At 51.5% G+C, this 25000-nt stretch overlaps 3 protein-coding genes and 1 long non-coding RNA gene across 6 annotated transcripts in view; 2 read left to right on the top strand and 2 right to left on the bottom strand.

The window, feature by feature from the left end:
• slc13a4 (solute carrier family 13 member 4) overlaps positions 1-86 on the top strand; it is a 9725-nt gene extending 9639 nt beyond the window's left edge. Inside the window, exon 16 of the mRNA XM_057022648.1 lies at positions 1-86. This exon is cut by the window's left edge and continues 1042 nt beyond it. The gene's annotated coding sequence lies outside the window, so the exon portion shown is untranslated.
• On the bottom strand, positions 75-1495 carry LOC130519356 (cytochrome c oxidase assembly factor 6 homolog). The gene is made up of 3 exons (XM_057022734.1): positions 690-1495; positions 396-541; positions 75-324 (listed from the first exon to the last, which is right to left on the bottom strand). Exons 2-3 carry the CDS (start codon positions 537-539, stop codon positions 226-228), a joined length of 243 nt encoding a protein of 80 aa, XP_056878714.1. The 5' UTR covers positions 540-541; positions 690-1495; the 3' UTR covers positions 75-225.
• Positions 1496-1787: 292 nt separating this feature from the next.
• Positions 1788-6100, bottom strand: LOC130519360 (uncharacterized). The gene is made up of 2 exons (XR_008948282.1): positions 5089-6100; positions 1788-1991 (listed from the first exon to the last, which is right to left on the bottom strand). It is a non-coding gene; the product is annotated as an uncharacterized LOC130519360 (long non-coding RNA).
• ptprz1b (protein tyrosine phosphatase receptor type Z1b) overlaps positions 5032-25000 on the top strand; it is a 23821-nt gene continuing 3852 nt past the window's right edge. Inside the window, exons 1-20 of one of the 3 annotated variants that reach the window (XM_057022594.1) lie at positions 5032-5208; positions 13073-13141; positions 17095-17274; positions 18788-18939; positions 19026-19121; positions 19202-19268; positions 19352-19509; positions 19624-19774; positions 20021-20205; positions 20642-20768; positions 20845-20897; positions 21063-21518; positions 21598-21751; positions 21948-22175; positions 23464-23608; positions 23686-23777; positions 23899-23984; positions 24563-24583; positions 24742-24838; positions 24909-24991. In XM_057022594.1, the coding sequence (XP_056878574.1) occupies positions 5145-5208; positions 13073-13141; positions 17095-17274; positions 18788-18939; positions 19026-19121; positions 19202-19268; positions 19352-19509; positions 19624-19774; positions 20021-20205; positions 20642-20768; positions 20845-20897; positions 21063-21518; positions 21598-21751; positions 21948-22175; positions 23464-23608; positions 23686-23777; positions 23899-23984; positions 24563-24583; positions 24742-24838; positions 24909-24991 (2664 nt within the window). In that variant the 5' untranslated portion in view covers positions 5032-5144. The remainder of the gene's footprint in view (positions 5209-13072; positions 13142-17094; positions 17275-18787; positions 18940-19025; positions 19122-19201; positions 19269-19351; positions 19510-19623; positions 19775-20020; positions 20206-20641; positions 20769-20844; positions 20898-21062; positions 21519-21597; positions 21752-21947; positions 22176-23463; positions 23609-23685; positions 23778-23898; positions 23985-24562; positions 24584-24741; positions 24839-24908; positions 24992-25000) is intronic. The other 2 variants (XM_057022595.1, XM_057022597.1) reach the window with 2 other exon arrangements.

Below are 25000 nucleotides of genomic sequence, written 5' to 3' on the forward strand. Positions count from 1 at the left end.
AATATACATAAAGGTCTGTTCAACTCAAATAGAGAAGAAATAGAGGAATGACTATGGAAAGATGCAAAATAAAATGGCTGAAACCATTTGCGTGTTTAATTGACGAAACACAATTGATCCAACACACAAACTCTATTTACACTTCGAATAAATAATATGGGGCTCAGTTTTGTGATCTTCCAATATGGCTGAACGTCTGTGGCTCTTCAGGGGCCCTTCGATGGGTCAGGACGGCTGCCTGGGGCCCTCGGCAGGTGAGAAACCGTCTGTCTCCATCCGCTCTTTGTACTTCAGGAAATCTCTCCTCTTGGTGAAATATTTAACCTGTCAGGACAGAAAGGATGCCTTCAAAGCTGCCCAAGTGCGGCCTTTTATTGGTTTTGAGGGGAACTAACCCACTGAGCAGGACAGCGGCCCTCAAACTGGCTCTGGAGCTGTTGGCAGGCGGAAGCCCTGTCCTGGTTCTGATCCAGACATTTCCACAGCTCATCTCTGGCGTCCCAACACGCTTTTCTCTCGGCGGAGTTCGGAGCTGCCATCGCTGCGTAGGAAAAGATTCGAACGTTGTAAGCGATGCCACTTTGACAAGATTAGGTTTCATCTGTTTTATTTCAAATCTGAGCAGAAACTTAACTCGCTGTCAAGTCGCGTAATCTGTCCGAGCACAAGAGTTGCTAGAAAACACTCACCACAGGTGCGAGATTCTCCCAAAAAATAGGATTGTGCTTCAATCAGCGAGGTGTTTTATACTCCATAGACCTCTGATATCCGTAGTTCTTTATATCTGCAAACCTTCGGAACCGTTTTTAGGTAACCAAACCCTGACCAAAGGACGAGAGTGGCGGCACTTCCGTGTCGCTTAATGATGACGTTGGGTGTGATGCGCCGATATCGCCGTGTGGTGTCGCTGTTGGCCACAAATCAAACTAAAACTTAATGAAATGAAAAGCTGCAGAATCACAGACAAATTATGGAACTGTTTCCCCACAGAATACATTATATTACATTTATATAATGTATAACATTTTAATATGTAAATGTTCTGTGACACATTTTGCAAAACACAAAGTTGTTTTTGTGGAAACTGAGTTACTGAATTTTTCAATTAAGACAATAGTGAGCAGTAAAAATGAATGTTGTCTAAAATAAATTAAGACCAGAGGCCGAAAGTTAAATGTAGATGTTCAAAATGCAACAATGTCAAATATGAGCTGTTTGATGACGCTCGAGCAGCCGAGGTTGTTCCCAGGTTCTCCAGAGTTGTGGACCTTCAGGTGTTCTTCGATGGTGTGACACTGATGGTTGTTCAGAGTTCTGACTGGCAGAACCAACCTGTGTTGTTGAGGAACTCTGTCCCTCGTTTTCTTCATCCTCCTCCTCCTCGGTGATGGACCACAGCACCCACTGGTTGCCATGGTGCCCTGCAGAAATCCCAAGTTGGTGCGCTTGGGTGGACCGAAGGGGAAGAAAAACAAGTGCTCTAATATGGGGGTGAGGTTCTCACCTGGTGTAAGTATTGGCCTTTTGTGTGTGTGTGTTGTGTGTGTGTGTGCATGTGTGTGTGTGTGTGGTGTGTGTGTGTGTGTGCGCGCGTGTGTGCGCGTGTGTGTGTGTGTGTGAGAGAGAGAGAGAGAGAGAGAGGAGGGAGAGAATGTGTTTTGAGTTTCTCTCTTTAAAGGATTCAAAGACAGACTTCATTCACTATTCATCATGCTGCCTTCACTGACCCCCCCTCTCCTCCCCCAGCACCAACTATTCTTTTTTTAGTCTCCAGAAGACATTTAAGCTTATTCAATTTTGATTTGTGTATTTATTTTTTATGAATCCCCAAATGTTGAATTGTTAAAGCACAATTAGTTTAAAGGAGAAGCTGCAGGTCTCCCAAAAACTCCCTTTGATGTTTCCTGGTGTTGATCAAAGACTCGAGTGTGTCCACAAATTAAGCTGCATTCCTGCGTTTGTTCCTGACGAGGTGAAGAAATCCCGTTCTTCTGTAATGGGGGAGGGGGGGAGAGAGGGAGGGGGAGAGAGGAGGGCGGGGAGAAGGGGATAGCACGAGGGGGGGAGAGTAGAAGAGGGGGCTCGGAGGGCGGGGATTCGGACCAAGGGAGGGTGGGAGAGAGGGAGGCTCAGGGGGGGAGCAGATGCCGGGGGTTCGGAGAGAGATTTGGGGACGAGTAGGGAGGGGAGGGAGAGGGGCTTGAGGGGGGGAGCTCTGGGAGATCGGGGGGTTCTTGGCTTCGGACTTTGGGAGAGGGGGAGAGAGGGGAGAGCTTTTTCTCTCTTTCGGGACGAGTTAGGAGAGTTTTTCCTGAGTTGTCTTTCTTTTTTTTCTCTCTCTTTCTTTTCAGAGGCGTTTTCTTCTCTTTTTTTTTTCTCGTTTTTTTCTTTTCGACTCTTTTTCGGGGCTCGAGGGAGGGGGAGAGGGGGGAAGAGAGAGAGAGGGAGAAGACGTTGACCCCTGACTTTCCAGGAGGACCATCTCGCTCTGCTGCAGCTCCAGCAGCCTCCATCATCCACGTGCACGTTCATGATCGACATGAACGTGCACGTGTGAGACTCATGAGCCACAGCTCTGATACCAATCAGACAAACATCCAGATCAATGAGTGCTCGTCAGCCCTGCGGCGTCCAGCGTGCTGCTCTGCTGCTGCTGCTCTGCTGTTGCTGCTGCTGCTGCTGCTGCTGCTGATGCTGCTGCTGCTGTTGCTGCTGCTGCTGCTGCTCTGCTGCTGTGTTCTGCTGCTGCTGCTGCTGCTGTTCTGCTGCTGCTGATGCTGCTGCTGCTGCTGCTGTTGCTTGTGATGCTGCTGCTCTGCTGCTGCTGCTGTTCTGCTGCTGCTGCTGTGCTGCTGCTGTTCTGCTGTTGCTGCTGCTGCTGCTGCTATGCTGCTGCTGTTCTGCTGCGCTGCTGCTGCTGCTGCTTGCTGCTGCTGTTGCTTGCTGCTGGGCTGCTGCTGCTGCTGTGCTGTTCGCTGCTGCTGCTGCTGCTCTGCTGCTGCTGCTGCTGCTGCTGCTGCTCTGCTGCTGCTGCTCTGCTGCTGTTGCTGCTGCTGCTGCTGCTGCTCTGCTGCTGCTGTTCTGCTGCTGCTCTGCTGCTGATGTTCTGCTGCTGCTGCTGATGCTGCTGCTGCTGCTGCTGCTGTTGCTGCTGCTCTGCGCTCTGCTCTGCTGCTGTTGCTGCTGGCCTGCTGCTGCTGCTCTGCTGCTGCTGCTGCTCTGCTGCTGCTGCTCTGCTGCTGTTCTGCTGCTGCTGCTGCTGCCTCTGCTGCTGCTGCTGTGCTCTGCTGCTGCTGCTGCTGCTGCTGCTCTGCTGCTGCGCTGCTGCTGCTGCTCTGCTGCTGCTGCTCTGCTGCTGCTCTGCTGCTGCTGCTCTGCTGCTCTGCTGCTGCTGCTCTGCTGCTGCTGCTCTGCTGCTGCTGCTCTGCTGCTGCTGCTGTGCTCTGCTGCTGCTGCTGCTGCTCTGCTGCTCTGCTGCTGCTGCTGCTGCTGCTCTGCTGCTGTTGCTGCTCTGCTACTGCTGCTGCCTGCTGCTGTTCTTTGCTGCTGCTGCTATGCTCTCTGCTGCTGCTGCTGCTCTGCTGCTGCTGCTCTGCTGCTGCTGCTGCTGCTGCTCTGCTGCTGCTGCTCTGCTGTGCTGCTCTGCTGCTCTGCTGCTGCTGCTCTGCTGCTGCTGATTGCTGCTGCTCTGCTGCTGCTGCTCTGCTGCTCTGCTGCTCTGCTGCTGCTCTGCTGTTGCCTGTCTGCTGCTGCTGCTCTGCTGCTGCTCTGCTGTTGCTCTGCTGCTGCTCTGCTGCTCTGCTGCTCTGACCTAGATGAACTCATGTTGCAGTGTTGACCTGCTGCTCTCTCTTCACGCAGCCATAAAAAGCAAAGCGGAGGCTCATAATCTATAATCCAACAGCTGCACTGAAGAGCAAATCAGCTTTTCCACAGCCGGCAACAGAAAAAAGCTCAGGATACTTTAGAGGAGGCGACACTGTTCGTGTGTACACCTGTCAGAGCAGGAAGCGTGTGTGTGGTGTGTGTGTGTTGTGTTGGGTGTGTTGTGTGTGTGTGTGGGTGTGTGGGGGGGGGGGGGGGGTGTTAAGTAAATTTGATCCATTTTTACGCTGCCTTGTGTCAGACCGGTCTTGTTACATAAGAGGCCGTTTCTCCTCCAGTTTCTTTCATCTTCTTTGTTCTCTTCCTCGTCTGTTCCTTTCATCCCGTCTGTATATGATCACAGTCAACACGTTCTTCCACCCCTGCTTGATGCTCTTCACACACTCTCACACACACCGGATGGTCAGCGGCAGAGAGGGTGTTGTAACAAGCATCCAGAGGAATGTTGGTCCAACAAGTGCGATACAACTCTGGCGGAATTAAACGAGGATTAGCTGCTTTAATTTATGCTAATAGATGCAGACGGAGTAATGAGAGCAGAACCTTATTGTGCCACTCTCACAAACATGCACAAGAAGCCGACTGTAGCAGTAACGAAGGTGCTTCACACTCGGGAGGTATAAGTGTGTGTGTGTGTGTGTGTGTGGTGGGGGGGGGGGGGGTCCTGGTTGGTCCTCTTGTGAACTGTATCCCAGGATTTGATTAGATTCAAGTAAACACTTGGAGCAGCTCCGAGAGCTCTGTTTCTGCCCCAGAGTCTCTGTTTATGTGCCGTAAGTGTGGTTATTATGGGATTATTTAGGGTTGGAACCATCCTCACCATCTATGGACACTCTTATATTGCATATTGCTCCATTAGCAAGGACAAAGTTCATGTCTAATTTAACGCAGAGCTCTTTCAAAGACTAATCTGAATGATAATCTACTAAATCCCACATAGATAAAAGCCATGAAATCACATGTGCACGTGCCTGTAGTGATAGAATAAGAATATTACTATTAAGGGCAGTGGGCGGCGCTCACACGCACAGCCGCGTCTCCGCTACCTGCGTCCTATAACCGACCAGCCTGCGCGTTCACCCCCATCCCGATCCGATCCGAGCCAAGCCAAAAGCAGCGCATCCTGCCCCCCCCCCACCCCCCGCGCGCCAAACGCGAGCGGCGCAGAGCGGAGCGATGAGCCGCTAGCGCATCTTTACGCACCCGTGTCACCGCAGCGCCGCTTCCGTCTCCAAACGTGCGATTTTCCCTCCGAGACCATGGACGCGCCACTTCTCCGGAGCCACATCTTCATCTCCCGTTTGCTCCTTTTCAGCCAGATCGGTAAGAAAGCTGCATGCGAGGGGGGGTCGAGCCGTTGTGTCGCTGTCAGCGGTCGCGTCGCAACAGTGTTTGTGACCCAGCGGCGGGGAAACGATCGCACGCGCAGATTCATCGCATGTTCGCCTCGACATGGGTTCGATACTCGCGAAGCCTCAAGTTGGTGTTCCGGGGTCTCTGACAGGAGCCGCGCATTAGAACACGAGTCGAAGGAGGCTGGCGGTTCCAAAGCTTCCCGCACCTTCTCCTGGAGGACCCGAGTTTGACTCCCCTTCTTCATTTCTCCCACATTCCAAAAGTGTCATTCTTCGTTAGCTGTTAGTTCTGCTTATGTAAGACCGAAGAGGTCCAGGTCGGCTGTTTGTGGTGATGGGAAGAGCGTTCGTTTGTGTCAACCGAGGCTGAGAGCACAGATCTGTTGTGGTAATCAGGTCTTTTGAGGCATCGTGTAGGCACCAGTTCCAGTCCCCACCAGGGTCCTCTCCTGAGAGCCTGGTCCTGCTCTGAGTTTCCTCCTGTTAAAAGGGGCTTTTTGTTTTTGTTTGAGGGACGATCCTGACATTAAAGTTACATTGAAAATCCCACATTTTCCGCTCATCCAGGGACAGACGGACCCCAGATGTTTCATTCCCTGATCTGGACACGGGGGGAAATGTGGGATGTTCCCAAGCGTGTTTAGGTTTCCCAAACACAATTCCTGTTCCTTCGATGACCTTTAACCTTAAGGGCGAGACGCGCCTTTAATACGGCTCGAGGGCGAAGCGTGACAGATGTGAGGGAGCTGCTGGCGCCGTCATTCAGTCCTCAGACCTCCTCCTGGTTCGGTTCTAATCCCACTGATGCTGCAACAACAGGGACGTTTGGACACGTCAGATTATTGCTGACGTGTTGCCCTCTGTGTGTGGTGTGTGGTGTGTGTGGTGTGTGTGTGTGTGTGTGTGGTGTGTGTGTGTTCATCGGTGGCTTTAACCCTTCCAGCCGTCTATCTTTAACTCTTTTGACTCTGATGTTCTCAAAAAAAGGCTGAGAGAAGAAAGAACGACTCGAGAACTCATGTTTGTAGTCCTTTAACCACCAAACATTCTCTGGACTACAAGACCCAGCTGACATGAAATCCGGGATTTTTTTATGTCCGATTTGAGACTAAATGTGGCTTCACTGAACGCAAAGTTCACGTTGAGTGTGGAGCTCAGCAGCGGCGCCGTCGGCCCGTCTGAACAGGTTTGGACGTCTTTGGCTTCACACGTCTGCAGCTGTCATCACAACCAGCTGTGCTGGATTAGGAGACGCGGCTGGACTCCTGTCCTCCACGTCCAGAGTGCTTCCTGGACATTAAGTGGTTGAGCCTCGTGTGTTCCCGTATCTCCGCCTGCTCCAGCTGCGCGTGCACAGCGGCGAGCTGCTTCATCTCCTCTGAAAGGCTCACAGAAATCATCTCAATCCTGCAGCCATCTGGGCCCCAACAGGCCTGGACGACTCGTTCGTGAGCCTCCTGAACAGGCCGATCCGTGCAGGGAGCTCCTGCTGGAGCCCCTTCCTGGACCATATGCTTCCCCTCCATACATCTGACCCCTCAGAGTTCCTCACACCGGCCCCGCTGATGCAGCTTCAGATATTTGGATTTACGTTGGTTGTTCGTGAAGCATTGTAGGATTGTCAAAGACATCATCGGTTATAGAGCCGAGAGGCTGGTCCAGAGAGGACACCGGCCCGTCCCGTCCCCGTTGTGCTTCATCATACGTCCTCCTGAGACACCATCTGGCTGCCCGGAGGCTCGTATCCGGTGGCATAACCGGGGAGCAGAAGAAGGTGGGGGCAGGAAAAGAGGCGGAGGAGGAGGAGGAGGAGGAGGAGGGGAGGAGGAGGAGGAGGAGAGGAGGAGGAGGAGGAGGAGGAGGAGGAGGAGGAGGAGGAGGAGGAGGAGGAGGAGGAGGAGGAGGAGGGGGGGGGAGGGGAGGGGAGGGGAGGGGGAGGAGGAGAGGAGAGGAGAGGATGAGGAGAGGAGAGGAGAGGAGAGGAGAGGAGAGGAGAGGAGAGGAGGAGGGGGGGAGGGGAAGGAGGGGGGGAGGGGAGAGGAGAGGAGAGGAGAGGAGAGGAGAGGAGAGGAGAGGAGAGGAGAGAGAGGAGAGGAGAGGAGAGGACTTCCTGCTGGAGCCAACCCTCTCAAGGAGGGGATCCTGAAAGGAAACAGCCTGCTGGCAACAACGAGCCCCACGTCCTTCAGAGGAGCTCAGGGGGAAGAAGCAGAGAGAGAAGAAGAGGCGAAGAGAAGCCGGAAGAAGAGAAGAAGAGAAGGGAGAAGAAGAGAAGGGAAAAGAGACGAGGAGTAGAGGAGAGAGGAGAAGGGAGAGAAGAGGAAGGAAGAAGCAGGATAGAGAGAGAAGAGAGAGAAGGAGAAGAGAAGAGAAGGAAGAGAAGAAAGAGTAAGAAGAGAAGCGACGAAAGGAGAGAAGAGAAGCAAAGAGAAGAGAAGAGAAGAGAGAAGCGAGAGGAAAGAAGAGACTAGCCTCGCAACGCACTAATAGCATAGCAGAGACTCTCCTATTCCTCTCTCTTCCTCTCCTCTCCTCTCCTCTCATCTATCCTCTCTCCTCTCTCTCATCTCCTCATCTCCTCTCCTCTACAGTAATAATTGCATCTCTATCCTTCCAGCTTTATCTCCGTTCTTAAGATGAGATTATGCGTCTGCAAACCTACAAACATGCGTGTGCACGTGCACACGGCTCAGCTCAGCCAAGCAGCCAAATAAAAAGTCTTCGGCGAGGCAGATAAATCTCGTTAGAAAGATTTTCCAAAGCCGTCTTAACTGTCTGGTTTGGAGCGGAAAAGGTATAATCTGATTTTCTTTAGTTTTTGGCGTTTTCTTTGAGAGATAATGATACTTTAGTCGGGAAAAAAAACTCCAATCGCTTCCTAAATGTAAACTCTTTTATGGAAAATATGATTTGTTGGGCTGTTTAGTCATTTTAAAGCCTAAAGTTGATCTTTGGCCTGATAAAGGTGTGTTGGCACAGCTGGAAGCACAGATGTTGTGCTGCTTTCTCCTCATCAGGCCTCCTCTCCACTGCTCTTTCATCCACCTCCTTTGGTCTCGGACCGTCGCTTTAAAGCTGCTTCGCTTTGATGCCCGACATCCTACAGGGACACTGAGACGCTTGTCGTTGCTGAGTTTCTTCGGTGGTTGTCGGATGACTCCAACACCGATGACGCCATTATTTTATGCTCTTTGAGCGTTTCGTGTGAGGAAATTGAGATTTTTAGCAGTTCCAGTGTAAATCTGGACCTTTTGGTGCTGCTGCAGACATGGATGAGGAGCGTCTTTAGCCATTAGCAACGACAACGAGCGTCAGGAAGGAGGTGGAGATGATGCTGAAGCTGGAGAGCTTCCATAACGAGGGTTGATGAAGAGGGAAGAGCTGGAGTTTCATCCCGGTGGAGCATCACGTAGGTGATCATGGAAGGATGATGTGGTTGTTGTCACGAGGTTGCTTTCAACTCTGGATGAGGACCTACAGCAGAGGTCAGAGGTCACCTCCATCAGAGATCCTGATACTCAAGAGGCCAGTCCACACACACACACACACACACACACCACACACACACACACACACACACACACACACACACTAACAGATCTGGTACCATGACCCTTCAGTCAAACCCAGAAAGGAGTCCTGATGGTTCTGGGCTCGAGACAGAGAGTCGGAACAGAAAGCCGACAGGAAGTCAGGGTGTTCCGCACGCCATCAAAGCCTCCCCTGTTGTCATGACGCTGTGAATGGTTGTCATGGAAACACTACTGATTCAGGCTGAATGCTGATGGGAAAACATTTTGATTAGATTCCTCATTGGAGGAAGATCCTCAGCAGCCTCAGCGCCCGATGCTGGAGTGGACACAAAATCAATGTGAGGAGCAAAGAATCGGCTTCAAACAAACAACCTTTATTCAGCAAGTGACCCCCCCCCCCCACCACCTTTGAGCCTTTTGGTGTTCCTTCTGAGTAACAGCAGCAGATCTCAGCAGATCCCTTAAGATGATCAGTGGCTACACATCAGATCAATCATGACATGAGCAGCATAAACATCCAGGAGTGATGCAGGAGAGCACGCACGCACGCACGCACGCACGCACACACACACACACCACACACACACACACACACACACACACACACACTCTTTTCTGTGTTGGGATCTGAATGCCATTCCAGAACATCCCACTCTTGATACTGTTTACACAGGAACTCTTTCCAAATTCTGCCTTTGCATCTGTGGGAGCCACAGATCTGTTTCCATCCCTGCTGGAATCCCTGATCCCTCTTTATTCGCTGATTTAAAGCCAGAGGCGAAGACACGAGGACGGCAGGTTTGACTTCCTCTTAAAGAATCTCCTTCTGGGTGAATCAAAAAGGTTCATCGTTCCCTTAAATCATTTAAGGTCAGGAACATTTGTCTTTGGAAAGGAACTTTTTTACCTTAAAATCTGTGGTTGTGACCCTGAGACAAGTGCTAAAGCTAATGCTAACTAGCCAGCTGCTACTGTAATTTACCGCATTTATATGTCAAACATTGTGTTCTGGATTGTGTGAATAGTGTGAACTAAACTGCTCCGTTGGGTCGTCCTGGTCCTCTTGTAACCCAACTCCACCCCCCCACCTCAAGATAATGAAGCACTCGTAACGTGGCGATCGTTGGGCCCCAGATCACCTTTCAGTTGTTAACATTGGGCGCTTTCAGAACGTATTAAATAACAGGACATTTGGCTTTTATTGGTCTTTTCTGGGGCCAAACAGCTCCCCAGGAATTTGTTGTCCCTCCTCCTGTCATAGCAGGCTTGTCTCCTCACAACGTGTGTGTGTGTGTGTGTGTGTGTACAAGTGTTGGGGGTTTAACTCCCCAGCTGTTCTACTGCATTACCACCTCCATCTCGGGGGCCCCAAATTCTCACGGTCACCTCCAGCCTCGTTCCCGTGTCTTCAGCAGCAAACGGAGGGCGAGCGGCTCCACGTTCTCCATGAAACACACGCAGATGGCAGCGATAGACTTGTTCTATACGGTTTTATATTGCACTCTTACGTCTGTTGTGTCCCTGCGAACAACGTGGTGCTTGTTTAGAACTCTGGTCCAGGCTTCTCCGTTTGTTGGGAACTCATTGGGTTTCATTTGTTCGCTGAACCGGGCGTAGACACGGCGAGCTCGTATCCAGTCAGACAAACGATGGTGCGTTCAAGAGCAGCAACAGAGAGACAGTGTGAGAGGCAGAAATTGAGTTTTAGTTGTTTCTTTGACTCATTGTAGCTGAGCGCTATATAAGCTATAGTCTGGCCCCCAGAGGTGTGTGTGTGTGTGTGTGTGTGGGTGGGTGTGTGGACAGGTGTCCCATTATGTTTGGCGCCCATCATGACTCCATTCGTGGTCTGAATGTCAAAGCTGAAGACATCAGACGTCACGGCGACCGATCTGAGGGACAAAACGTTGATTCTCAAAACACGAGGATGGAAAATAATGATATAATTTAGTGTGAGACACATTCCACGTTGTTCTTTTCAGTTTTCCCTCCCACATGAATGAATGGGAAAATCAGGCCGTGCAGCTGTGGGGATGAAAGGTTCCTCTGCAGGAATTCTCAGCCCCCAGAGACCTGCTGGTCATCGCCCCTCTGGGACCAGCTCACGATGGGTTAAAGCCCAGAAGATGTGAGGCAGCTGGGAGACGTGAACCATCCAACGTGGGTCCTGATGTGAGCGGGCTGCTGACAGCAGCTTCATGTCCCGTCGGTGTGGGAAGGACAGGTCACGACCCCGCTGTCAACGTATGGGAGGCATTAAAGCTGCCTGAGTGAAGCGGTTCCAAGGTTCAAAGGTCAAGGCGGAGGTGTAAATCTCGTCACACACATGTGGGGGGAGCTCGGCCTGGTGAGAGGATGTGCCTGATGGAGGTCTCAGGTGGTCTCAGGTGTCTCCCTCCTCCAGCTTTTCATTGCGCTCCAGTATTTCTGCTCCCGGCCGACAGCTGTGGACTCAGGAAGAGGAGGAGAGACGGCGTGAGAGCAGATTTTAGCGTTTCGCTCCCCTCTCAGATGTTAAACACCGAGAATCTGAGCACCTTCGGAGAACCACAGGTTCTCCCTCAGCCAAACCCTGAAGGATTCTGGTCCTGAGGAACCTGAACAGCCCAGGTGGGTTGAATAAAAGAGGAGGAGTTTGGTGCTGGTCGCCGTCGCCCTGTAAAGCTGTTTCTGGAGAACGAGGTTATCCTGGGAAATGTGGGTCATCGGCTGTGATCATTGTCTCCCCGCGAACGGGTGTTCTCCCAATTATCCGTCTGAAAGACGGTGAGTCAGTTGCGGACGACATTTGGCCACACATCCAGCACCGTCCTCCATTAGTTCCTCTTGGCCTGTTTTCAGCTCTGTCTGAGCTGTTTCCTGCAGACCTACTGAGGGCTTCATGCTGCTGGAAGACCTGCTTCCAAGCTTTGAATCCTCTATTCTGGAGTAACATTGGAGAACTGAACCACTGGGACCTCACTAATCAGCCATAAAAATGTAAAAAATGCTCCCTAATTGAATTCTAACTGTGTCCCAGTGTTGTAGTTGCAGGTCTTTTAAAGCAACCAGACCCTCTCTTAAATGGAAAAGTTAGATAAGAACCCTTTAGTGGGATGTTGAAAGCCATTAGTGCTGCTTCAGAGCTCCGCTCTTCACTGGTCCCCTTTCTTGTCCCGCTTCCGTTCACGTCCCTCGTCTGGATTTTCCAGGCTGTTATAAATGTCGACATTATGGGCTGAATTTAGAGGTGGCAGCTTAAATGGTTCCACCTGCGGGAAGCGAAGCCATCAAAGGAGCCGTCTCCTGACGTTTATCCCTGCCGGCTTCCTCCCAGACTGCTCTTCTTTCACCTCCCACTTCGATTAAATGGTCATAAAAGTCTGGACGCTGCTCCGGTCGGTCTGGATGTCTCAATCATCCAGTTATTAGCTCAACGGACGCCTTATTTTTAGGGCCTCTGAGTCCCAGCTTATGTACTGAAGGAGCCGTTTCTCCTGTTTTTAAACCATCTCTAACTTTCATTTAATTAGCAAACCGATGAGAGAAGAGTTTTACCCCCCCCCCCCCCCCCCCCCCCCCCCTTGAGGCTGCATCTGCATCTGGATTTGATGAATATTCATCGACGCAGAAGATTTTGCAGATGATACAGAAGAGCTTTGTGTTCAGCGTTGATGCACAGCCTCGCGTGCCTTCACACACTCCCACATTGTGTCCTGGTGTTACACCAACAGACCTACTGTCTTCTGGCTATGGCGCTGGGTTGCCCGTGACCTAAATCTGGGTCGACGCAGGCGCCCTCCGCTCCTCCAGAGGTTTTTGGGCTTTAGAGAGAGACTTTATGGTTTAATTACCTCTCAAGCTTCAGTCTCATCTTTGTTGAGCTTCTGTGGTGCTGACTTAGCTTAGCAACAGGTTCTGGTGGATTTCCTGGGTGGTCCCACTGAAAGCTGCCGTTAGGGTGCCCAATAAATGGAGCCAAATATTGATTTTTCCCCAGCACCAGTAGTTGATAATGGGGAGACTCCAGTGGCCCCCGGACCTCAGCTCAGCCTCCTGTCGACCACCGAAGATCATCATTCAGAAAACGCTCAAACTTTAAGAGAAATGTTGCTGACAGCAGATCGATGATTCAAATCGATCTCCTGACGTCTCCTCCTGTCGGGTCTTATTCTCAGAGCAGAATTACTGTCTGGAACGCACACACACACACACACACACACACACACACACTTGCGGCGGCGCCCGACGAGGGGGATTTTAAGGTGGCGTTTGTGTTTAAACCAACACTGATGAGCTTTCTGTGGTTTTCTGATCCAGTGGTGGCAGCAGAGCCGGTGGGTCCAGGCCTGAGGAAGCTCCCCGAGGCCATCGAGTGGTCGTATTCAGGTCAGTATCAGTTTGATGTCTCACTGATTCGCGTGATTCCAATGCAGCCAAAAGAGTTCGGACCGAAGCGGCTTTGATATCGCTGCTTCATGAGGCCCAGCTGTGTGTTCACGTGTTATCTCTCATTACTTCGGTTCTATTTCCTTAGAGTTCTGTCATGATACTGTCCTGTCCTGTTCCTCCCCTCAGCCAGGGTTCTGCTCCGATTGTCTCCATCAAACTGAACAGTCTGAGTATCAGAGGAAATGAAGGCCTTGTCCAGGAACGTCTCCTGGGAGCGAGCCTTGATCCGCCCGCGGCCATATGGTGGGATGACATGAGCTAACTCAGCACGGAGCCCCCCGCTGGGTAAACCGGTGGTCCGACAGAAACAAAGAGTGGACGTAGACAGACAATAATGATCCCAGAGGGAGAGATTAGCCTCTTCATGTTTGGGGGAATCAGGAGGAACTATCGGACTCAGTGGGGTTAAAGAAGCTATTAAAACCTCTTAACCTGTGCGGGGATGGAACACACGTCACGCGTCCATCAGCTCTGCAGCTCTAGAAAAATAAAACACGGTGAAGCTTCAGACCTCCACCGATTCAGCAGCTGTGTTTAGTAGCTGACCTTTAGTCTAACTCACCTGGAACAGCAGCCATACAGGACCTATAGGATCCATATACAGGACCTATAGGATCCATACAGGACCTATAGGATCCATACAGGACCTATAGGAGTTCATTATTGCACATCCGTGCTTTTGAGTCTGTACTTTCCATCACTGCTGCCTCCTTCTCTGGCTGAGCTGAAGTGCATTGTGGGAAACGTCCCTGTCCCGAGTCCACTCCGGTCTGGACCGTTGCGTTCTTGATCAAATGGGCGGAGCAAAGTTTTACAGAGTCTTTCATCACGACGAAAGAGAACTGACTTGGATTCATGCTGCAGTAAATGCACACGCTACTGGAATGTGAGTGTGCGTGTGGTGTGTGTGTGTGTGTGTGTGTGTGTGTGAGTGTGTGTGTGTGAGTGTGGTGCCTTGTGTTGTGCACTGAACTGTAGGTAAAAGCATTAACATGTGAAAGAAACACGCTTCATTGTGAGGCACCGAGCAGTTTAGTTTCTGAGTTAAGGGGGGGGGGGGGGTCAGGAGGAGAAGGGGGGGTCAGGAGGAGGAGGGGGGGTTAGGAGGGGGGGTTAGGAGGGGGGGTTAGGGTTAGAGTGGCAGCGGAGGAGAGTTGAGATTTTGATTCTCTCCCTAACTGAATCTCTCCGCAGTAACGATTAATTGTAACAGTTTTCTAAATTCTTCTCCTGTTTAAGGGGATTAAAGGTTTTATTTGTTATTATCATGGAGCTGCACCTTCTCAATGCTGTCCTCATCAGTCCCCTCTACCTTCTCTCCAGGGGGTCCCTGAGATCCTTCTGTCTGGATGACACCTCCAGGGGCCCCATCTGTTCTGAGTGTGTGCACGAGCGTGCGCGTTCCTGTAATCCGCCGTTTCCTTTTCTGGCAAAAGTGGGGATCCGTTTCATAGATGGACCGCCTTTGATGCGGCTGCAGCATCGCATCACTTCCTGTTGCTCCTGGGCTGTGGCGGCCGGCAGAGGTGGACGTGCACGAGCAGAAATCAGCGCCCATGTTCTCAGCTGCTCCCAGTCACCAGACGTTCAGGCTGCTCTTCTGCTCTAGTTGCTGCTCCGCAGCTCCTGATGGGGGACGAGTTAATGACGCAGAGGTGTGTGTGTGAGTGTGTGTTCTGCTATTAAAGGAAAAGCATCCATCCCTCTCCCAGTTCCAGCTTTTGCTCCCCGCACCACCAGTGAGCTGGTGGCTTCATGGATGAATCAGGCTCCTCCGCCGCCCAACACGTTGTCATAGTCACGTCTAGACAGACGCTCAGGGGCCTCTGATGCTTTCTTCTTCTTTCTGAATAATCTGACAGATCTGCTCGCTGCTGGTGTGTCTGACGCTCTATTGTCGACATTCCTCACATCTCCCTGGATGTCTGGTGTGTGTGTGTGTGTGTGTGTGTGTGTGTGAGGCAGCCGATCACCACCATTCATAATAGATTCATTCACAAGCTTAGATCTCATCACCCTCAGGCGCACTCCTCTGCATCAAACTCTCTCCCTGTGTGTGTGTGTGTGTGTGTGTGTGTGTGTGTGTGTGTGTGTGTGTGTGTGATCTCACTCAGTCTATGGAGACAGCAGCACAGGCAGGTTAGTCAGACTAAAGCCAACAACCATTAGAAATGTCTGACCAATGGGGGCGAAAGGTCACCGTGGATCGATGACCTTCAGGTGACCTCTAGGTCAAGGCCCACGTCAGCTTTAGGTACCAGGCAGAATCAGGTGTCCCCTGTGATCCAGGGGGGCTCGGCTGGCCCCTCCTGAGACCCTCCGTCCTGGGTTCTTCACACTCGGAGCATCAATCTTCTCCACTTCTCAACAGGTTGTGAGTCCACCTGGGAGTCACGGCTCCACCTTTAGGGGGGTTTGGCTGTGGCAGCTGCACGCTGAGAACGATTCAGCCTCTTTTAGCTGCTGAATATTTGATGGCGATCCAGCTATTTTTTGCCAGCGGTGATGCAAAAAGGAGCAGACAGACCTCGAGCACCCTCTCCACAAACGAGCGCTCCATTATTCACTTTAATAATCCTGCACGCTCCCTGGACGCCAGCGAGGAGCCTCCCTGGTTTGGGAGCAGGCGGGTGGTGTGCAGAGACGCTTGGAAGACCTTTCCTGACCAGATCTGCAGGGAAACACGTCCTGATTATCCTCCTGTCCTCAGAGGAGCAGCTGGAATCAGCTCATCGGGTCGTTACCTTTCTAGAGGGTGAAATCATGACGCGCCGGCATCTCAGAGACACTAATGAGAAAAGAGCTCTAATGAGAAAAGACAAGTTGGAATTAGAGAGGTGGTTTCAAACCCTCGGCTGGATGCGGGTGGCTACACGTGCACGTGTCTGTTTTGGGGTTAAAACGAACGTGAGGAAACGTGGCTCCAGGGCTTTTCTCCTCCATTCCTCCGACCCGTCGGCTACCTGTTGCCATGGCAGCGCTGTAACAGCGGTGCTGTCGGATGAGGCTGCAGCGATACCTTGACGACCCCATCGAGGGCTCCTGAGCACACGGACACGTGGAGGCTGATGTGGAACGTTTCCTGTTCCCGTTGTTGAAGCAGGCTGAGAAGGAAACGCTGTTGAAAAGGTCGAGGGAAAAGCCGGTTTAATCGAGTGTGACCAGTTACGGTTACACCATCTGCTCTGACCTCATTAGCACCATCGCTTTTACGCTGTGCTGGGAAACAACACACACACTCGTTTATGGGATGTGGCTGTAGGTAAAGGGCAGATCGTTATCAAGAGGAAGATCCCCCAAAACACCGAGTTTCTCTTCTGTCAGCGGAGCACAAAAGAATAAATCAAAACATGCTGCTGTCATGGCGATCATGTGACAGGAAGCTGTGGAGTCACACACATCAAAACTCTTCTGAGGACAGAAATAGTCCATTCTTCCTCTTCGCCTTTGCTTTTTCTAATTAGGCTGTGTGTGTGTGTGTGTGTGTGTGTGTGTGTGTGCGTGCGCGTGTGTGTGTTTCCGTGTTTGGCTGATGTTGGTAATTCGTTTACATTATTAATGGGAGAATTCTTGACAGAAGCGACCCCCCCCCCCCCACAGACCCCAGAACAGTCTGAGCAGGATTGTTGTGGCTCCGCCTCCGATGTGAAACCAACACAGTTCAAAAGAACAGCCAGACGAGACTCGCGCATGTTTAATTCACACACGGAGACACGCAGAACGTTCAGCTGGCGATGTTTCACCTACATTCCCACAATCTGCCCTCGTTACAGCTGTTCTCCTGTCGCTGTCGCCATAGCGATCATCCGGGCCTTTATGGGCTATATTTAAACAAACCTGTGAAGTGTGAAGCTCACCGTTAACATCACCCCCGACGCTCTCGGCCGCAGGGACGCTGAACCAGCACAGCTGGGGTAGGAGGTACCCATCCTGCACTGGGGCCCGCCAGTCACCTGTGGACATCGATGAGACCTTCACCCAGGTCAGGAAGCGGTACCAGAACCTGCAGTTCGAAGGCTGGGAGGAAGTGACAGCGGAGTCCAGCACCATCCACAACAATGGGAAAACTGGTATGAGCTTCTCCTGTTTCCCCTGCGGCAGGTTCTGGTCGCCATGGCAGCGTCCCGGAGGTCAGGGCTTCCTGAACCACGTAGTCGTCTTTGTACTGGCAGCTCAGAGGAACCTTTGTGTGTTTTCACTTCTAACTGGTCTTTAAGGTGGACGGTAGTAAAGTTCTGTAGCCCCGTGACCCCCCCGTCAGTACACCGGCCAGCTTTAGGGGACGCGCCCCCCAGTTTGAAAACCCCTGCAATAGATCATTTTAGTTATTTTGAAGGTTGCGTCGGCCCAACGAGACTCTTTCGGTCAGTCTTGTTCCCATGTGACCAGGATCCAGACCCTCTTTAGAATCATCTCAATATGGCGGTTTGGTAACATCTCTGTTACTGTTACTTTATGGATGTAGCGTTTTTCTAAAGGTCAAAGGGGATTTTCAGCTTTGGAGCAGCTGTTTCCAGTGTTTGAGGCCATAAAAATAGATACATTTGTGCTGCCGCAGAGACATTTAGGATCCAATAGCAGCACAGATATTGTTCCAGGATTCTGCTGCCACCACTGAAAACACACTTTAATCTCTAGATGTGGGAAGAAAGATTAACTTTCATGATGTAGAACAGAGGTGATTCACAACTTCGAGGTTAATGAGCGGCGGAGGCGTCGAGGATTTAGAGGAGAACAAGCCAGGAAACGTAATTGAGAGAGGGAGGAAGCCACAGGGACAACAGCTCTGAGGGCTCTGGTGGGGGCAGGAAGAAGCTTGGCGTCCAGAGGGAGGGAAGAGACCCAGAAACACAAAAGAAGCAACAAAAGAGGGAGGAATAAAAATGTATCAGGAGAGAAAATGAGCAGCAAAGACAGCGAAATCATCACATCTCTTTAATACCTCCTGTAATAACCTTTATGTTATTATTCTCTGCGAGACAATCTGTTATTTCCATACAGCCAGAGAGGAAATCGCATATTAAACTGATTTATGGTCAGAATAAGAGATCATGTCGAGATTTAGCCTCAGAAACATTTGATGCTTCTCTTTGATGTTGGCATGGTGAGAAAAGTCTGAATAGATCTGTAATAAAAACATGTTAGCATCGCTCACAAGCTGCATCAGCGTGTAATAAACAGCAGCAGTGTGTAATAAACAGAAGCAGTCTGTAATAACCAGCAGCAGTGTGTAATAAACAGCAGCAGCGTGTAATAAACAGCAGCAGTCTGTAATAAACAGCAGCAGTCTGTAATAAACAGCAGCAGCGTGTAATAACCAGCAGCAGTCTGTAATAACCAGCAGCAGTCTGTAATAAACAGCAGCAGCGTGTAATAACCAGCAGCAGTCTGTAATAAACAGCAGCAGCAGCGTGTAATAACCAGCAGCAGTCTGTATAAACAGCAGCAGCAGCGTGTAATAACCAGCAGCAGCGTGTAATAACCAGCAGCAGTCTGTAATAAACACAGGGGAGGGTGGATGTCTGCATAATAAAACATTTTCGCTCCTAAACGTTCCGCTCCCGGTCTAACGGTGCTCTGCAGTGGCCATCGTGGTGGACGGGGACTTCTTTGTGAGCGGCGGAGGGCTGAGCTCCAGGTTCCGTGTGGGCAGGATCACCTTCCACTGGGGCCACTGTAACACAACATCCGAGGGTTCTGAACACAGCCTGAACGGGAGGACATATCCGCTGGAGGTACCGAGTTCCAGCCCTCTTTCTTCAGCCCTTTGTGCTCCATGGAGGTCAGGGGTCAGTTAAGTGGCTTTTTTCCTTTGATCCAGATGCAGATCTACTGCCACGATCCAGAGGACTTCCAAACTCTGGATGAGGCTATAAAGGGTGGAGGAAGGGTCGCCGCGTTAGCTGTGCTCTTTGAGGTCGGCTGACCTTGACCCCTAGTCCCTCCTTCAATAATTATTATAAAACTTGAACTGACTTTAAATCTTCCTCCTCACAGCTCAGCTTGGAAGACAATGAGAACTTCCAGCCTGTTACAGATGCCATCAACACTGTCAGCAGGTTTGGTAAGTCAAGAGCACCCAACTACTGTTAGCTTAGCAACCGTAGCGTGACCTCAGCTGTAACGTGTGTTTCTCTGTTCTCTCAGGTAAAAGTGGATCCCTGGAGGCCTTCAGCTTGCGGTCCTTGCTGCCTACGAACACAGATAAATACTTCATCTACAACGGCTCCCTGACTGCACCCCCGTGCTCTGAAACGGTGGAGTGGATTGTCTTTAAACAGACTGTGGCCATATCAGAAACGCAGGTGTGCATCACACGTCCTGCCGCTACAGGCTAATTCATGACAGCAACAATCCCTCCAGGAAGTGATGTCATCATCTCGGTCTGTTGACCCGTTTCTGTCTCCACCTGCTCCCAGTTGGAGGTGTTTTGTGAGGTGATGACGATGGAGCAGGCTGGATACGTGATGCTGACGGACTACCTGCAGAACAACTTCAGGCTGCAGCAGCAGCAGTTCGCGGGTCAGGTGTTCGCCTCGTACACCGGAGTGGAGGACGTTCTCCCCCCCAGTAGGTCACCACGCAGCACGATCATCATGTGTCGTGGGCCTGTTCACCTACCAGGGGAACTCTATTTAAAACTAAAGTCCTCAGAAAAGGCAGCAGCTGCAGACACACATGCTAACACCCCCACTCAGTCCCAACATCTCCTCCCCTGTGAAGACTCCTCATTTAAATATTTCATTCTTGTCTTTTTTGCCGGCTCTTTATGTCAGGCTTAATTTGAGTTATTTCCTCTCAACGTTTCGTATCTAGTCTGCAGTTCAGAGCCGGAAAATGTTCAGGCTGATGCCCAGAACGACACGACCATGGTGGTGACATGGGAGCGTCCCAGGGCGGTCTACGGTACCACCATCGACTGGTACACTGTCACCTATCAGAGGCTGCAGGGCCGAGACCAGGTCAAGCAGGAGTACAGGACAGATGGGGATCAGGATGTGGTGAGAAAGACAGAGATATTCTCTCCGTTAGCATCCTGTTGTTGACGGGATCCAGATCAATCACAACGATCAAATGGTTTATTGACGCCGTGACAGGTCACTGAGCAGCCAATGCTGCGAGCGTGAGGACTGAATGGATGTGGCTCTGGACCAGCTGACAATCTTTTAAATTCCAATTTGCTTTGTTTTCCAATTTAACACAACTATACGAATCGTATAGATTTTATGAATATATGTGGCGTTTGTGCTGGGTATTACTGTATATGCTGAGGTGGCACAAACACATTTGACCTGAACTCATTAAGTCCCTAAAAATAACGAAGATCCCGGTGTGGTGATCATGGAGTGGACAGGAAGTGGCTTCTCCAAAGTAACGGGGTCGCCTGTAAACTAAAGAGAAAGAAGGATCAGCCGCTAACGCCAACATCCCTCACAGGGCGCCATCATCAGCGGCCTGATGGCCAACAGCAGCTACGTGGTTCAGGTCATGGCCGTCTGCACCAACGGACTCAGAGGACGATGGAGCGACCAGATCATCGTGGACATGCCGCAGGAAGAGCCTGGTAGCATCAGCAGTCCTCATAATTCAGACCCAGTTCATTCCATCAACAGGGTCTCAAAAGTTCTCTCTTTCTTTAGAGAGTGATCCAGACGCCGACGCCGCCACCAAAGATTTGGAGGACAACCAGGAGGTAGGACGTGGTCATAACCAGGCCAACACCAAAGAGATGAGATGGAGGAGGGACTTGTGGTTTGGTATCTGAGGAGCCTTCAGTCTGGAGGCTCCTGTCTCACTCGTGTCACCACTGAACCACCAGGGAGCTAAAAACTACAACGAGTCTCCTCCTTTGTCTTAGGACCCATTTAACAGCAGATGGCCAGAGAACCCGAACCAGGTGGATTTATCCCAAGAGGTCCACAGCCCAGTGGAGGAGGTCCCTGTGGAGCAGACCAGGGTTTACCAGAACCAGCCAGATGACCAAAGCCGCCCTGACCCAAACCCACCAGTCCAGTTGGACCCCCGGGCAACTCCCAAATCCCCTCCACGGCCTAAACCGGGTGTGAAGAAGAAAATCAACCAAAGTGGGTCTGAGCCTGATGTGGTGGGTCAGAACTTGGTGGAGGAGGATCAGCGCGTTTCCACACATCAGGGTCTCCCAAACGTGGGCTTGGACGGCAACGGCGCCATATGGGTGAGCGGGTTCACCGAGCAGCCGGGCTTCCTGTTCCCCGCGGCCCGACCCACCACCCCGCCGCCTCTTCGCAGGCAGATCACAGAAGAGGCGTCGCTGTCGGTGACGCCGAAGCAGGTCGTCAGCACCACATTTGGCCTCTTTATCCCATCGTCCTCCAACAGATGTTGACCAAGTCACGTCTTCAATGTCTCCTCAGGTGAACGACTACAGTCTGCTGGACCAAGACCCCCCTTCTCTTCAGCCGGACATCTTCTCTCCTCCTGTGGAGGACGTGCAGGTCACAGATGTCTTCTACGAAGACACCTTCAAAGACTCTGGACTCCAAACCACTCGATTTGTTGCGATTCCAGGTCAGAATCTTGTTTCTCCTTCACGTGAACTTGTCGTGCACATCACTGCAGCTTCTGGGGTCATAAACATTTCGATCTTTACGCTCTCTCTCTTCCTCTGGAGTCTGGTGACACGTTTAAATGTGTGTCCAGCTGGTCTAAAGCAGCCAACATGCTCTGTAGGATGAGACTGCTCCTATAATGCTCCTGTCCACAGGTGCTGAAGTGGACAATGTCTCCTCGTCCACCCCAGAAGACGACGCCGCCTCCGTGAACCCACCTCAGGCAGAAACGGACGCTTCGGCTCCCTCCAACGGCTCCTCCCCCTGGGTCACCGACAGGACGGCCCCCAGGAGCAACACGCTCGCCGGCTCTGTCTACAAATCCTTCACGTCTCCGTCTCTGCTCCGGGTTCTGATGCACACCACCCAGCCGATGTTTACAGGTACCGAGTGATCTGAGCGTGGGCCACTATGTGAGAGCAGATGAGCTTTAACCATATTTCTGTGGTGGGGAGACGGCTGGACACGTCCTTGGTGCTCGGCTGTGTCCTCTGATGGACCTCTGCTCTTGGCGTAATCACCTCTGTCCACGGTGGAGTTGATACGGACTCTGAATCCCGTTTCTCCCACCTCTTTATCCAGTCATTAGCTCTGCATTCAGTTCTGTGGCTGAATGAAAGACGCTGCTGTCGTAAACTCTCCCCGTACTTGTGTCTTTTGGACAATATGAGACGCGTTTTTAAACTTTTCAGCCCTCAGTTTCTGATTTGCTTGAATGTGAGATGATCCTGAGCTCAGGGCCTGAAGCAGGATCCTCCAGTTTCAGCCTGGAGGAGCATCCTCTTCTGAAAAAGGAACCAACAGGATGGAGGGTTAAACATTTAGTGATGTTTAAAGGAACGTCAGCTGTGACCAGAAGAGTGGAGGACACATCTCCAGCCAGTGTCCTCCAGGCTGAGAGAAGCTGGAGTTAAGGCTGCAGTGGCAACGATCCTTTACAGGGATCCTGGCAGTGGGAGGAAAACTGGGCCCAGTCTCAGAGATTGTAGCTCGCCTGAGGATGCATGTTGGTGTCCAGAGAGCAGAGATGGAGAGATTATGGAAAGGGAGAAAGGGAAGAAGGGATGCGGTTTGCAGCCACTCTCAGCACTGATGGGATGGTTTGGGCTCATTTTGGCTCATCTCGTCGCTCCGCTGAGACTTCAAGTTATAAACAGAGCCAGAGGCAAGAAAATTCTGTAAACGTTTATGCTAATGTTCTATATAAGACATCGTTCCGATGAGCTGCTGCCACCTTGGAATGTGGGAAGATCTCTGGCCCAGTTCTGCCATGTTGCTGGTTCCTCCTCAGTCCTGTCAGTTACAGCCTTAAACGACCCATAATTCTGACTGAACCCTCAGAATCTATGAATTATGAATCCCGATGAAGCCAAGTGCTCCACTTACAGAATAAATCACATTTTGAAGTGGAAAACGAAATGAGAGGGAAGGATGATGCTGGCCCTCTACAAGCACGATGCTGCTTTCCCGTTTGTGAGGCCCCGTTTTCCATCCCGTGTCCAGCTGTGTTGGGCTCTGATAAACAGCCTCCTGCCTCAGCAGCAGCAGATGGTGGAGAGCAATAACAGCGAGCTACAAACCCTAATGAAGCAGCCGACACCCGCAGTTCCCCCACCGCAGCACAAATCTCGGGGTTTTTCAAGCTCCCAACGTCCGCTTCTTCTCTCCTAGAGGGCAACAACAGCAGCCACGAGCCTCGGGTGGGCCTGGTGGGCGCCGTGGAGATGGAGACGAGGACGGTGGTTCCGCTGGCCGTGGTCTCCACGCTCACCATCATCTGTCTGCTGGTGCTGGTGGGCATCCTCATCTACTGGAGGTACTCCTGCACAGTCTGAGCAGCCCTCCAGATCTGCACCCTCCCCGCGTTCACGCTCTGAGTTGTTTATTTCACAGAAACTGCGTCCAGGTGGCTCATTTCTACACGGACGATGGTGCCACGCCAAAGGTGGTATCTGCTCCATCAACGCCCCTGCTGCTGGCTACAGGTGACCATACCCAGAACTGAGCTAATGTTTACAGCTCCATCTCCCACAGATGGATGCTAATCTTGGTAAAACCGCATCGCCGTCCTGTCGGCTCACACGCGTCTCCTCTCTTTGGCTGCAGATGATCACGAGCCGCTGACAGTGAAGCAGTTTGTGAAGCACGTCATGGAGCTGCACAACTCCAACACCTTCTCCAAGGAGTTCGAGGTAACTGAAGCCTTTCTAGTCACTGCGGCGGTACCGAGAGAAAACACGAGAACTGGTGGAAAAATAGAGAGGTTTGATTGACAGTAGCTCATCTCCACATCTGTTTAATGCTCTTCCATGTGTCCTTTAACACCACGAACCTTAGAAGAGCTGCTTCTAGCAGTAGGCAGCTATCCAGGGCCTCGAGGCTAGTCTACACTTGTATCTAGCATCCGAAGCACTCGGGCTGATTCTACAGCAGCTGCTGAAATAGTTGCACCAATAGGAGTGTCTGCATGAACATCGGCCACCTGTGTTTCCCAGCATGAACCTCCATGAAGCTCCAGATGTGGCGATCGCTTGTGTTTCTCCTGTGTTGTTTCCTGCTGCTGCTGCATAGAAACTATATCAGAAGGCCTGAGGGCCCCAGCTGTTGACCTGTATGGATCTGAAGCCCATATTCCTGTATCTGCACTGACTCCTGGTCTGTCTGTCTGTCCGTCCGTCCGTCCGTCCACCCGCCATCTCGCCCCGTCCTGCTCTCCTTTCACCTTCACCACCATCGTTGTGCTTTCTGCATCCTCACCACCCTCCATTAGATTGTCAAAGGGTCCTTTGAGGTAAGACAACGTCCAGCCTCTCAGCTGCACCAGCTCTGATACCGAGTCTTTCCTGACTCGGCGTTCTAGTCCTGCCTGAGCTCCGTCTGGTCTCCTTGCGCGTCGTTGGCGCCGCCGTGGGCGTGTGGAGGCACTAACCTCGCGTTTCTTCTGTTCAGGACGTGCAGGTGTGCACGGTAGATATGGGCATCACCGCCGACAGCTCCAATCACCCCGACAACAAGAGCAAAAACAGATACATCAACATCCTGGCCTGTGAGTGTCTGTGCACGTGGCGCCCGCGTGCACCCGCCCTCATCCACCTGACCACTTGTGTTTCTCCCAGACGACCACAGCAGAGTCAAACTCTCCACCAGCCTGGACAGAGACGGGAAGTGCGGCGACTACATCAACGCCAACTTTGTGGACGTGAGTGTT

The sequence above is a fragment of the Takifugu flavidus genome, chromosome 22 (assembly GCF_003711565.1).
Source record: "Takifugu flavidus isolate HTHZ2018 chromosome 22, ASM371156v2, whole genome shotgun sequence".
Lineage (NCBI taxonomy): Eukaryota > Metazoa > Chordata > Actinopteri > Tetraodontiformes > Tetraodontidae > Takifugu > Takifugu flavidus.

What these genes read in the sequence shown, in the direction of transcription:
- LOC130519356 (XM_057022734.1), bottom strand. Translation starts at nt 539, where the DNA reads ATGGCAGCTCCGAACTCCGCCGAGAGAAAAGCGTGTTGGGACGCCAGA. An exon ending in GCCGCTGTCCTGCTCAGTGG is followed by an intron (nt 325 to 395) that starts GTTAGTTCCCCT and finishes CTGTCCTGACAG; the next exon opens with GTTAAATATTTCACCAAGAG.